Source organism: Delphinapterus leucas, chromosome 11 (genome assembly GCF_059928025.1).
Source record: "Delphinapterus leucas isolate spDelLeu-1000000601 "Yukka" chromosome 11, BTC_Dleu_Yukka2, whole genome shotgun sequence".
Classification (NCBI taxonomy): Eukaryota; Metazoa; Chordata; class Mammalia; order Artiodactyla; family Monodontidae; genus Delphinapterus; species Delphinapterus leucas.
Window position 1 is genome coordinate 20,463,253 of NC_143139.1, and position 13,682 is coordinate 20,476,934.

General features: G+C 37.7%; 1 protein-coding gene across 4 annotated transcripts in view; it reads left to right on the top strand.

Annotated features, from left to right (window-relative positions):
- IRAG2 (inositol 1,4,5-triphosphate receptor associated 2) overlaps positions 1 to 13,682 on the top strand; it is a 97,159-nt gene that overhangs the window by 38,679 nt on the left and 44,798 nt on the right. The window contains exons 17-20 of one of the 4 annotated variants that reach the window (XM_022577793.3): positions 4,234 to 4,348; positions 4,772 to 4,934; positions 12,357 to 12,418; positions 13,508 to 13,588. In XM_022577793.3, the coding sequence (XP_022433501.2) occupies positions 4,234 to 4,348; positions 4,772 to 4,934; positions 12,357 to 12,418; positions 13,508 to 13,588 (421 nt within the window). Of the gene's footprint in view, positions 1 to 4,233; positions 4,349 to 4,757; positions 4,935 to 12,356; positions 12,419 to 13,507; positions 13,589 to 13,682 lie in introns of those variants that run through there. The other 3 variants (XM_022577794.3, XM_022577798.2, XM_022577799.3) reach the window with 3 other exon arrangements.

Here is a 13,682-nt window from a genome sequence, read left to right on the forward strand (position 1 = left end):
AAGATCTTGGGAGTTCCCTGGTGACCTAGTGGTTAGGATCCTGGGCTTTCACTGCCATGGCCCAGGTTCAATCCCTGGTTGGGTAACTGAGATCTTGCAAGCTGCACAGCACAGCCAAAAAAAAGAAAAGAAGAAGAAGAAGAAGAAAGATCTCAAACAACCTAACTTTACACCTCAAGGAACTATAAAAAGAAAAGAAAAAACTAAGTCCAAAGTAAGCACAAGGAAGGAAATAGTAAAGATTAGAGCAGAAATAAACAAAATAGATAATATAAAAACATTTTAAAAAAATCAATGAGACTTGATTTGTTTGTTTTTGAAAAGATAAACATAATTGAAAATCTTTTGCTAGGCTAAGGAAAAGAGAAAACTCAAATGAGAAGTGAAGGAAGAGACATTAAAATTGATGCCACCAGGGGGAAAATGGGACATAAGAGACTGCTGTGAACAACTATACAGCAATAAATTGGAAAACTTTGAAGAAATGGATAAATTCCTAGAAACGTACAACCTATCAAGACCGAACCAGGAAGAAACATAAAATCCGAACAGACTAATAACTAGTAAAGAGGTTGAAGCAGTATTCAAAAAACTCCCAATCAATAAAAAGCCAGGACCAGATGACTTTACTGGTGAATCACCAAACATTAAAAGAAAATTAATGTCAGTCCTTCTGAAACAGTTTCAAAAAATTGAAGATGAGGGATCATTTCCTGGTTCATTTTATGAGGGCAGCATTATTCTGACACCAGAACCAAAGACATTACAAGAAAACTATTCATCCTTGATGAATATAGATACAAAATCCTCAGCAAAATACTAGTAAACCATTTTAAACAGCCCATTAAAAAGTTGATACTCCATGACCAAGTGAGATTTATCTCTGGGATGCAAGATGGTTCAACATATGAAAATCAATTAATATGATACACCACATTAACAAAATGATGGATAAATAGCACATTATCATCTAAATTGATGCAGAAAAGCTTTTGATAAGATTCAACACCTTTCATGATAAAAATATTCAAAAAACTAGAAATAGAAGGAAACTACCTCAACATAATAAAGGTCGTATGTGAAAAGCCCACAGCTAACATCATACTCAATGATGAAAGACCGAAAGCTTTTGCTCTAAGATCAGAAACAGCTCAAGCATGTTTGCTCTCACCACTTCTATGCAACGTAGTACTGAAAGTACTAACCTGAGCAATTAGGCAAAGAAAAGAAATAAAAGGCATCCACATTGGAAAGGAAGTAGTAAAATCATCTCTGTTTGGAGATGACGTGATCCGTATATAGAAAGACTCCACAAAAAGCAGTTAGAACTAATAAACAAATTCGGCAAAGTGGCAACATACAAAAATCAGTTGCATTTCTATACACTAATAATAAACTTTCTGAAAAGGAAACTGGGAAAACAATCCTATTTAAAATAGTATCCAAAGAATAAAATAAGAATAAACTTTAAGGAGATAATGACTTGCATACTTAAAACTATAAAACAACACTGAAATAAATTAAAGAAGATGCAAACTAATGGAAAGACATCTTGTGTTTATGGATTGGAAGATTTAATGTTGTTAACATGTCTGTACTACCCGAAACAATCTACAGATTCAATGCAATCTCTACCAAAATTCAAATGACATTTTTTTACAGTAATAGAAAAGAACAATCCTAATATTCATGTGGAACTACAAAGGACCAAAACAATCTTGAGAAAGAAGAACAAAGCTGGAGGTATCACACGTTTTGATTTCAAAATATATTACAAAGCTACAGACCAATGGAATAGAATAGAGTGTCCAGAAATAAACCCTCACATGTATGGTCAACTGATCTTCAAGTAGGGTGCCAAGAATACACAATGGAGAGTGGATAGTCTTTTCAACAAATGATACTGGGAAAACTGGATATCCACATGCAAAAGAATAAAGATGAACCCTATCATACACCATATACAAAAATCAACTCAAAATGGATTGAAGACTAAAACATAAGGTTTAAAACTGTAAAACTCCTAGAAGAAAACTTAGGGGAAAAGCTTCATGACATTGGTCTTGGCAATATTTTCTTGGATATGAAACCAAAGGCACAAGCAACAGAAGAAAAAATATGCACGTAGTTCTACATCAGACTAAAAAGCACACAGCAAAAGATTTAACAGAGTGAAAAGGTAACCTATTGAATGGGGGAAAATATTTGCAAACCATATATCTGAAAAGAGGTTAATATTCAAAATATAGAAGGAACTTCTACAACTCAATAAAAAAAGCCAATTTAAAAATGGGCAAAAGAATAGACATTTTTCCAAAGAAGATATAAAATTGGCCAACAAGTACGTGAAAAGATGTTCCACAGCACTAGTCATCAGGGAAGTGCAATTAAAAACCACAATGAGTCATTCACAATGATGAATGAATCACACCTGTTAGGAAGGCTATTATAAAAAAAAAAAAAACCCAAAAGATACCAAGTGTTGGCAAGGGTGTAGAAAAATTGAAACCCTTGTATACTGTTGGTAGGAATGTAAAATGGTGCAACTGCTATGGAAAACAGTTTGGAGGTTCTCAAAAAATTAAAAATAGAACTACCATATGATCCAGCAATCCCACTTCTGGGTATATATCCAAAAGAATTCAAAGTAAAATCTCGAAAAGATATTTGCACACTCAGGTTCATTGCAGCATTAGTCATAATAGCCGAGATGTGGAAACAATCTAAATGTTCATTAAGGATGAATAAAGAAAATATGGTATATACATACAATTAAATATTATTCAGCTTTTTTTAAAAAAAGTTTTTGAAAGCTTTTCGATAAAGAAGGAAATTTTGCCACATGTGATAACATGGATGAATCTTGAGGATATTATGATAAGTGAAATAAACCAGTCAGAGAAGGACAAATACTGCATGATTCCGATTACATGAGGTATTTAAAGTAGTCAAACTTACAGAAGCAGGGAGTAGAATGGTGGTTTCCAGGGGCTTGGGAAGGGCAAATGGATGGTTGTAATTCAACGGGTATAAAGTTTCAGTTACACAAGATGAATAAGTTCTAGAGATCTGCTGTACAACACTGAGCCTATAGTTAACAGTACTGTATGGTGCACTTTAAAGTGCTAAGAGGGTAGATCTCATGTTAAATGTTCTTAACCACAATTAAAAAAAAAAAAAGAAAAAACTGACTACATGCTGTTGGACAATGCTCAGTAGAATGTGTGTTTAGGTTGTTAGGTTGTTTTTATTTTTGGTTAGGGTTTTGTTTGTTGGCTTACCATAGTGGTGAAGCATTCTCTGAAACCATCTTTGTCTCTCATATGGTCCTTCTTGTAATCAGGGCTGGATTTATGTCAATGTACAATGGGATTCTGACTATGTATTAACATTTGAGAGGTATGCACAAGGCCTAAACCTGACAATGTCTTCCTCACTGCTTTGAAACTCCCAAAGGTTCTCATTCATTTGAGCTAAGGTCCTTATTCAGGTCACGTTGTTTCCAGATAGCCATTGATATACTGATACATAGCATGGTTTAAATAATCTCATCAGCTAACAGATGCATTTTTATATATTTGGGGGATTAGGGTTGGATCCAAAAGAGAAGTAACATAACAACACTAAGAGATTTGGGGTGAGGAAGAAAGGGAGGGGAAAGGCTTTAGAAAAGAGAGGACTGCAGTGGAAATACTAACAGCTAACTTCTGTCTGTTCTTGGGAGCAGCCCTTCCTGTGCTCATGGCACATAGTCACACCACGACTGACAATTCTTAAGGAGAAAGGCTAAGGTCATGAAACAAAGCACTTATTTCTTTTTTTCTCTCTTTTTTCTTTTCCCTTCTTCGCTTTTCCTTTCCTTTCTTTTTTTTTCTCTTTTTGAAAAAGCTAGCTGTGCTATGTAAATATGGCACCTGTCACAGTGACCTTATTGTAGTGCCAACGTAGCTAAGTACTATTAATGTAGCTTGTGGGGAACTGAATATTCCAGTGTAGAATAGGAAACTAAATGTTCTTATCTGTAAAGAGAGGTTATCAGACTAAGTGATCAATACGATTGCTTTAATTAAAATTCTGTATTTGTGAAGCATTTATCTATATTGTAAATACTTTTACTTTTTCCTCTCATCTCTGAGGAAGTATATTAAGTTTGAATTTGTCATAACTTCCCAGGGGGTGACTCTTTGTTGAAATGTCACTGACAGCTTGTGGTTTGGACTTTTTTTTAACTAGGCAGAAACAACTAGAAGCCATCACACAACTGCAAGAGGATGCTGTCAACCAGGAAGCCATCCTCAGGAAGAAGGTCCAAGAAGCCAGCCAATGGTTGGAGGGGGCAGCGGAGCAGGTAGGGTGGCCTTTGACTACATTATATGCGCAGGAAGTCTCCTCAGATGTCCTTAAAACCCTGAAGTAAAAATGGAGGAGGAACCAAAAAAACAAAGAGGAACTGCGAAGTTCAGTCCCTCTCGACTAGCAGTGAGCGGAGGAAGTAAAGGGGGAGCTGTAAGAGGCGGTGTCAACAGCCTGCTGATGAAAGAGGCAACTTTGCAGAAAGAGGCGACTTGACATACCAAGACTTTTGCCGCTGTAGAAATAGCTCAGGCATACGAAGCCCATGCAAACACAGAATTGCAGAAGTTCAGTGGAGGCTTATCACTTCCCTGAGAAGAAAAGCACGTTTTCAGTTTCGTGTGCATAAGAGTGAGTGCTCAATTGCTTTCTTTCCCGGCCACCCTGCTAAAATCCAGCATTAACTGTCGGTATCCAGGTGGAGGATGGAGATCAGGCAGCCCACTCTGCCAGGGAAAAAGCTAAGCCTTTGCTGCGTAAATTAGAGGAAGCAATTTCGGATCAACGAAATCTCCAGACTATAAATACTGAGTTAGTGAACACTTGCCAGACACTTGAGCAGAAGACAAGAAAACCGAAAAGTGAGTAGCAAGTATTTGTTATGTCTGAATTCAGTCCACTCTGAGGTGGGGCAGAAGGACTACAGCCATTTTTCTAGATTCCAGCTGCTATCTTATTACTGAATTCATGATGATGAAATGGCTCCAGAAGCAGTGTTATGGGCTTCCAGAGAGATCTGCCTAGTGGCTAGGTGGATGGATTTAACCATTAACTTTCCCTTTTGGTTGTCTATTACAAGCTGGATTTTTCCATGACTGTTATTTCTTTAAAAATTAAACAAAACCTCTCAGTATCTATAAAAGTAAACATGGAAAAACAATCTTGTATGCATGAGATAGTTGAACTTGCAAATTGTTTACATATTCTACTCTGACTTTATTAGCTGGTTTGTACCCATCATATGGTAGAAGAGGCCCTGCCTCTCTATTTTCTTTTAAGCAGTAATTTTAGAGTTGAGCAAAATACTTATGAATTCAATGTGTATCAAAATATTATACATGTGTGAAAATTCTTTTAAAATTTTGTGTTCTTCACCTATATATTTTACTTTAAAAACTAGAACATTTGCCATTTTACCTAAAAGTAGATAAGCCTTTACTGAGGACTGAGGTGAGAAGACAATTGTCAAATTACAGAGGTCAGATTATTTTTAAGCTTATTTTATTCTAGAAACATGGTTCAGCAAAAATGAAGCTTATGTATGTGACCATTTCTCAGACAACTGCTTTTGTCCAGCCGGCTTCTCGTTCTAGCAGTATAAAGGTTCTTTTTATAGAAAGTTATTGGTTTGGGTAATAACTAAATAGAAGCTTAAGGTAAGCTAGTGATGGAAAATTTCAGACTTGTGTTTGTTTTGGATTTATTGTACCCTTTCTACTGTTATCTGAGAAAGCTCTTTAAGAGTTTAAAGGAATTGGCTAGTTCTAAGATAGCAGTGGTTATTCAACACTTTATTATTATTATTATTTCTAAGCCTTGTAGAACTTGATCATTTTCAATAACAGTAAGTGTCATTTTACCCTGCTTAACTCTGTCAGACAATGTAAAGCATGCTTTAAGTTACATAATCTTTATGTTATTTTTTTGTATTGCTCAGAGGGCATTGGAGAATGTCCCCTTGTGATTAGAGTTGTTAATTTTGAGCCATGAACATGCCTTCATTAAGGCATTCCAAATTTGGTTTATGGTGTGTTTGCTTTAGACACTGTGCTTAGAGGTCTAATCTTTTGATCCAGTTATTTTTATCCTTTGCTTAAATCAATATTATACCCCATAGTTTTATAAAACAAAGAATTTATCCCCTCCTCCAACCTACTATGGCTTGTAGTACCTTCTTGGAAAAGTCAGCTTTTGTAACTTATTCCAAAATATACGTTCTCAATATTATGAACTTGCTAGTGTCTTCCCAGTCTATCCTCAGGGGATAACTGGTCCAAATATCATTTAAAATAGAATATGAAAGCTGCCCTATGTTGAATGCATGTATTTTTTTCTGGCTGGATAAAGTAGGGTGGATGCTTCCTTTCTGTCTTGAATTGCTCACAGTCTGCCAGGCTTTATTAGCTCCTTTACTTGTTAGTATCTTTTGCTGTCCAAAGAAGGCATACCTATCAACATTTTGCTCTTAAGACCCTTTGCTTACGAAGATCTTTCCAATAATGCCCTTAAAAATCAACCTTTAGGGCTTCCCTGGTGGCACAGTGGTTGAGAGTCCGCCTGCCGATGCAGAAGACGCGGGTTCGTGCCCCGGTCCGGGAAGATCCCACATGCCGCGGAGCGGCTGGGCCCATAAGCCATGGCCACTGAGCCTGCGCGTCCGGAGCCTGTGCTCCGCAACGGTAGAGGCCCATGTACTGCAAAAAAAAAAAAAAAAAAAAAAAAAAATCAACCTTTATAAGAAGAGGGAAATTTGGGTAGCACATATTTTCAAAAAGTCTATAGAGCAGATTTTCCAGATAGACTGTGAACGAACGTCAACAAGGTAGGACAGTTGCAACACAAACACATCCTCACACATTCCACCATGACCACTGCCATCACATACTGCTTGAATTCTGAGTCAGACAGCAAAACTGTTTAAATCCATCTAGTTCTTGTGAAGCTTTCCAGTTAGCTTCATAAATTCATTAAGTGTATGGCAATTGCTTTCTGCTGCATCTAAGACAGGGTCATTAGCAAATTGTGTGAGGATGCAATTGCTGTGTCCAAATGTTTAGGTCAATGACAATGTTCACAAGCTGGAAGTAGGAAGTCGCTTATGACATCTGATGAGATACCTGAATTTAATGTTGAATAAATAATATTGTTCAAGTTTTCAGTTGCCAGCAGGACTGAACAGATTTATGAGGTAATTAGTATGCATGCTTGCCCCCCTGAAATGCACCATTAGAACTACTAAATTTCTTGAGTGGTAACATATATTTTCTTTCTTCTACTTCTTCATATGTTTCTAAGTATCTTAACAAAGGCAACAGTGCATATGTAAATGAATGTTTGCTTTAAAAAGGAATAAAGCTTCTTAGATCTAGGGTATGCATGCAACATATTAGGGTGAATCCAATGTGCAGGAAACAGAGACTAAATGATCTAATCCAAGCTATCACCCCTTTAGTATTCATCCTTTTTTGCCCTTATCTACATAAAATCTTCATTCACTTGCTCATTCAACAGACAATGAGTGAAACCGTAAGTATTTCCTTTAGAAACCATAAATATTTCTTTGGGGAGAGAGCCTGAGAAGCTCCTGTATATTATAATTCCTTATTTGAACGTAGTATCTGATATGAACTTTATAGTTTAGAGGAGGCTTTCACCTAGATGAACTCACTGGAAACTCTCTTCTAGCTTGCTATTCTTAGCGTGGAGGGCATGATGTATGGGGCAGATAACAGCCTACGGCTTTGAGGATGAATGCAAGATGAGAGCCACATGTCCTGAGCAGTCAGTACACAAGACGGAAATGAGACAGGAAGGGGGATTCAGGTGATGGAGACACTTAAACACAGGTGTTGGGGTGAGCACCAAGGAGAGAACCAAAGTCGAATACAGCTTGCTGGACAGCTCTGATGGGATGGGGGCCTACGTTTTCCCAAATGAAAGAGGCAGGTATGGATGAAATAATCTAGGAGAAAGCATTGCACAAAGATAAAGAGCATGGGATTTGAGGTTAAACAAACCTAGATTCTAAGTCTACAAAAGACTTTGATAAAGTTGGGCAAATCTCTTTCCCTCTCTGAGCCTCAGTATCTTCTTCCAGAAAATGCCAGAGTTGTTAATTTACAAATAACGTAACAAATGCAAATGGTGGCTAATGCTTGGCCATACTGGGTACAGTCTATTCTACTAGAGTATGTTTCTATCACGTAAACTGTCTCTTTCACGATTGACAAATGGGTGAAGACGTGTAAGGATAATATGGGCATTTCATTCACAGTTTTCCTGGGTATAGGACCTGGATTGGTAGGAATACAACTATTACCTTCAGCAGGAGAAGAAAAAGCCCTCAGCTTGGCTGCTAATAGGCAGCAGGAGACTTTCACCTTTATTTTAAGAAAATTAAAAACAAGGGTCTGCACCTGGGCCTCCCTCCCAGAGACGTGCCATCCCAGCCCAGCAGAGCTCCGTTTTGCGGCAGGTTGTATTCCTGCCTGCGTTGCTGTAGCAGCCCCACTGCCTCAGAGTTCCACTTCCATCTGCATTTTCTCAGCACCCCACCAGCACTGTGCCATTTAAAGTGTCACCAGCATTTCCACTCCATTGTTTTTGTGCATTTCTAGGATCCTGGGAGTCAGCCTTTAGCCATTTTAAGTTGCATGTCTCAGTGATCCATGTTATCTTTTTAAGTACTACTACTAATTGTGCTTGTTAGCGCTCTGGTTACAATGTTGCATATACATTTTTAGTGGTCTCTTCCTAACCCTATTTATTTTATAAGCCCCATTGTTTTCGTTCTTGTTGTAGTTTTTTTTTTTTCTTTTTTCGGTACGCGGGCCTCTCACTGTTGTGGCCTCTCCCGTTGCGGAGCACAGGCACCGGACGCGCAGACTCAGCGGCCATGGCTCACGGGCCCAGCCGCTCCGCGGCATGTGGGATCTTCCCGGACCGGGGCACGAACCCGTGTCCCCTGCATCAGCAGGCGGACTCTCAACCACTGCGCCACCAGGGAAGCCCTCTTGTTGTAGTTTTTTAATTCTTTGTTATTGATGAGTAATTAACATATCATACAACGTTCAGATCTTAAGTGTACTGTCGAACCGGTTTGACAAATGCACATCGAAACACGGAACTGCTATAACGCCAGAAAGTTCCCTGGCGCTACTTCCCAGCTCCTCCCCACTTCTACCTTCGCCACCACAAGGAGCAACCACTGATCTGATTTCTATCACTGGTGGGTTAGTTTAGGCTGTTCTAGAATTGAGTTATACAGTATATACTTTTGTGTGTGTCTGTGTGTGTTTCCTTGAGCGTAGTACTTTATGCTGTATTTATCAATGGGATGCCCTTTTCATGGTTGAGTCACATTTTTTTGTAAGAACATTCCACAATTTGATTATCTTTTCTCCTATTATTGGACATCTAAATTATTGGGTTGGCCAAGATGATTTTCCATAATCTTATGGAAAAACCCGAACAAACTTTTTTGGCCAACCTAATATTTACAGTTTTGGGTTGTTAGGGAGAAAGCTGCTATGAACATCTGTGTATAGGTCTGTGTGTGGACCTGTGTTTTTGTTTAACCTAGGAGAAATATCTAGGAGCAGAGATATTAGATCATAGTAGAGTTGTAATTCTAACTTTTTAAGAAACTGCAAGCAGTTTTCCGTAGAGTTTGTAGCATTTCACACTCCTAGCAGCAATGTGTGGGAGTTTCAGGTATCCACAACCCCAGCATTTGGTGATGTCAGTCTTTTTCATTTTCTCTACACGACGGAGTATCTCACTGTGATTTTAATTTGTTGGGCTGATTAGCCATTGTATATCTTCTTTGTGAAGTATCTAAGTCTTTTGCCCTTTTTCAAATTAGGTCACTTGTCCTTTTGTTACTGAGTTGTAGGATTTCTTTTCTTTATATATTTTGGATACAAGAACTTTGACAGATATGTGTGTTGTGAATTATTTTCTTCTAGTCTATGGATTTCAATGAACTTTAATATTTGTAATGCACAATTCTATAGAACATTGAGTAACACATTATATTACAGTGTTATGAAGTCCACAATCCATAAACGTCAGCGCTTATTGATACCTAACATTATTACAGCTCAATATCATGGTTTTGATTTTCAGCAGCCAATTAATTGCAGGGCCTTTGCCTGAAAGCTTTAGTGCATAGTCATTTAGAAAGTTGTTTTATCTCAGCTTCCTTCAAAGAAAATGTATCCAAGACAATTGGTCTCATCTTACGTCACAGATGGCAACAGCAGGGGAAACAGTGGCCATTGTTTTAGTTGCTTCCATGTGAAACCTAAATGCCCTAGAGACGCGGCAGGTCCAACTCCAAACGCATAAAGAAGAATGCAAAGGTACATGCAAATTAACGTCATAAGCCAGCTTGTTTCGCCTTATGAAACATATGAAAATAGTTGCTACCCATTGCACAAAACATCTGTTGAAATGAGGTTTACAACTTGGAACTTGTTTTGAGATGGACTATTTCTAAAAATCAAGATTGCCTGGTGGGAAAGCAGATGGGCAATTTAGACAGTCTTATACTAACTCATTATTTCTTCTGAACACAAGCTTAATTTGGAAATTCAAAGACAGTGTTTTGAGATACACAACTTCAGAAGCATAATGTTGGCCACGTCTGAAAACTTTGATTGCTGTTGCTCAGATATAGGTCAGGAGGAGGACAGAGCCTTACTTCTTAATACAGCTAACACAGAGAGTTTTTAAAAACTGAATCTTTACTGGAGTTCTAAGTATTAAGAGTTTAATTTTTCTTAACTTACTTACGTATGTTGGAAATAGTTTAAAAATATATTTTCCTCCTTGTGGGCCTCATAAACACTGTCAAGCTTAATTGGGAAATGTTATCTTTACAAAAAAATATTCTTACAAAATAAATTGTACATGGGTAATTTTCCACATAATTGAAGCTTTTCAAGCTCTTTATCCCTGAAAAATATTTATAATTAGATTCTGTAATTTCCACATGTATTAGCGTTATTTTCATGGCGCAGAATTTCTTCAGGCTACTGAGATATAAAACCGTTGGTCCTGAAAATAAGAAGCACCAGATTTCTGTGTGTTTTGGGCACCAGAGTATCTGCTGTTAGTGGGTTTTTGTTTTTAAGTGACACCTATTAATACACCTCCATCTAACAGAGCTTCGTGCCCTCATTTAATTTTTGTTTTTAATCATCTGTGGGCTGAGAAGACAGTCAAGCTTGTGAGAATTATGTATAAATTCAGAGCCCACCGTCTGAGTGAACTGTGAGGATCTGCCACATGAATAAAGGGCATGGATATCAACATCTATTTTGGTTGTTCCAAAGATTTCAGCCTATTTTCTGGTTCTTGGCTATCTCTCAAAGGGTATAGATTGTCAAATAAGTAATATGTTGCTATTTAACTTAAGAAGTTAAATGGGTATTTTTATCACTTTCATTATTCCAGAGAGGACAATTTGGAAGTTACTGGGAAGCAGATTTCAGTTAAGCAGAGAGACAAATATTTTTAATTTCACAAAAGAGTATAGTGAATGGAGCGTTGTCCTATGAGTCTGATCTCAGCTCCACGAATAACCATTTATCCACTTAAATCTTCTGGACATCAGTGTCTTCATGATCCCAGACCTACTTGTAGGAATCTGGGATTCTATGGCTCCATTTCCAGGGCTTCCAATGCTTGTAGCTCAAGCAGAGGCTTATTGAAGAGATGATTTCCCCATGGGTAGGAGGTTGGACTGAGTGACCTCTGAGGTGTATTCCCTTTTTAGCATGAATAATTCTGTGACTCACTTCTAGAAGATAATTCACTTGCATCTATCAAGGTTAATTTTAAATACTCAAGGGCAATAATGGTTTAGTTGCTCCTACCTGTTTTGTTTCTGCTTTCCCAGTTTCACGAGTCATGAGTTGAGAACGTCATTCTCAGAAGCTGTTGTTTTCTCTTTCCTTTCCTCAGGCCTCAAATTGAAAGCTGTTAAAAGTTTATGAAATGGGACTTCCCTGGCGGTCCAGTGGTTAAGACTTCATCTTCCAGTGCAGGGGGTTCGGGTTCGATCCCTGGTCGGGGAGCTAAGATCCCACATGTCTTGGGGCCAAAAAACCAAAACAGAAGCAATATTGTAACAAATTCAATAAAGACTTTAAAAATGGTCAACATGAAAAAATCTTTCCACATCAAAAAATCTTTAGGAAAAAAAGTTTACAAAATGAACTAAGGGAAAAGGGGGTTACGAATTGTCATATTAAGCTGGTTATAAATTCTCTTTATAGCAACAATTGAGTCACTAAGAAAGAAGTTAATTAAAGGACAACTCCATGGCTTGCTGTTTCAGGTAAAAAGCAAACAAAAAGACCCAAACCTCTGTGATATGTGTTTACTGTGGGGAAGTTGTCCAGTTGGTGTTAAGATTTTGAAGCTAAGTTATAATATATAATAATTTTAGCCATAAAATTAAATAATCAAGTTAGAAAAGATGCTCTGGTAGACTTTGTTTTCTTAGGCACTGAAAGCATTTAGCAAAACAGGAGGGGAGAATGCACATGAGTGCGTGGCTCCTAATAACATCTTTCAGAGAGGAAGCATTTCAGACCTGTATCTGTTAGCAAAGGGCCAGTTTGCTAGTCTTAGGCACCTCCTTTCTGAGACTCTTGAGTGGGCTTTGATGGTTGCTGTCTCTTTTCTCTCCTATTTGAATTAAACTTTCAACTCCTCTCTGTCTGGATATCTCAAGATATCCATGGTACAGTTAAATGTATTTCTTTCCCTTTTGACACTTGGTGAATTTCTCCTTTCTGTTCATAAATAAAGAACATAAGGAACAGCAAGGTTGGCACTGGAGGGAAGGGGCTGGAGGAGGAAAGAGAGAAGGGTGATATTTGCATGTATCTGTTTCTAGGGCATAATGCAGGCACATCTGTTTAAGGAGAAAAAAAAAATTCATGTAGGAGATTAAGCTAGGCAGAGTGCCTAAAAATCCCCTTACAATAAGTTGAACTGGAAAAATCTCCATAATCATCTCAAGAACACCAATTTTCTATTATAATGTAACTGATAGACATGTATCTACCTCTTGGACAAAAGTCGCAATTTTATTGCTGTAGAAATTTCACAGACAGCATTTTCACTCTCTGAGTTATGTCTCCAACAAGCTTCTTTGGTCTCTGCTTGAAGATTTCAGTGACAAAGCCATTCAGTTTCCTGTTCCTGATCTTTGGATTTCATTCCTAGAACAAGTAATGGGGAAAATGCAGTGAGAGGTTTACCATTACAAACTTGTTCCCTTAATGAAAAATACAAGATAAAGAACTAGTCCATTTTCTCCTTCTCAGGTAGCATCACATCTTAAATCTAATGTATTTTGTATCTGTCACTCTCCCATCATTCTGTCTTTGAATGCACTCCACCATTTTTCTCATGACAGAGCGGTTTAGATGAGGAATTTCCTCACTACGATCCCTTGTCCTGCACAGATAGAATTCATCAACCTCTCCAGGAACAGTTGGTGAGTTTAAGCTTTTTGAAACTATTTAAGTGCCAATTGTGAATCTACTACTATGCCAAAATAGAAAGTTAAGTCCAATGTGTATTAGAAAGTT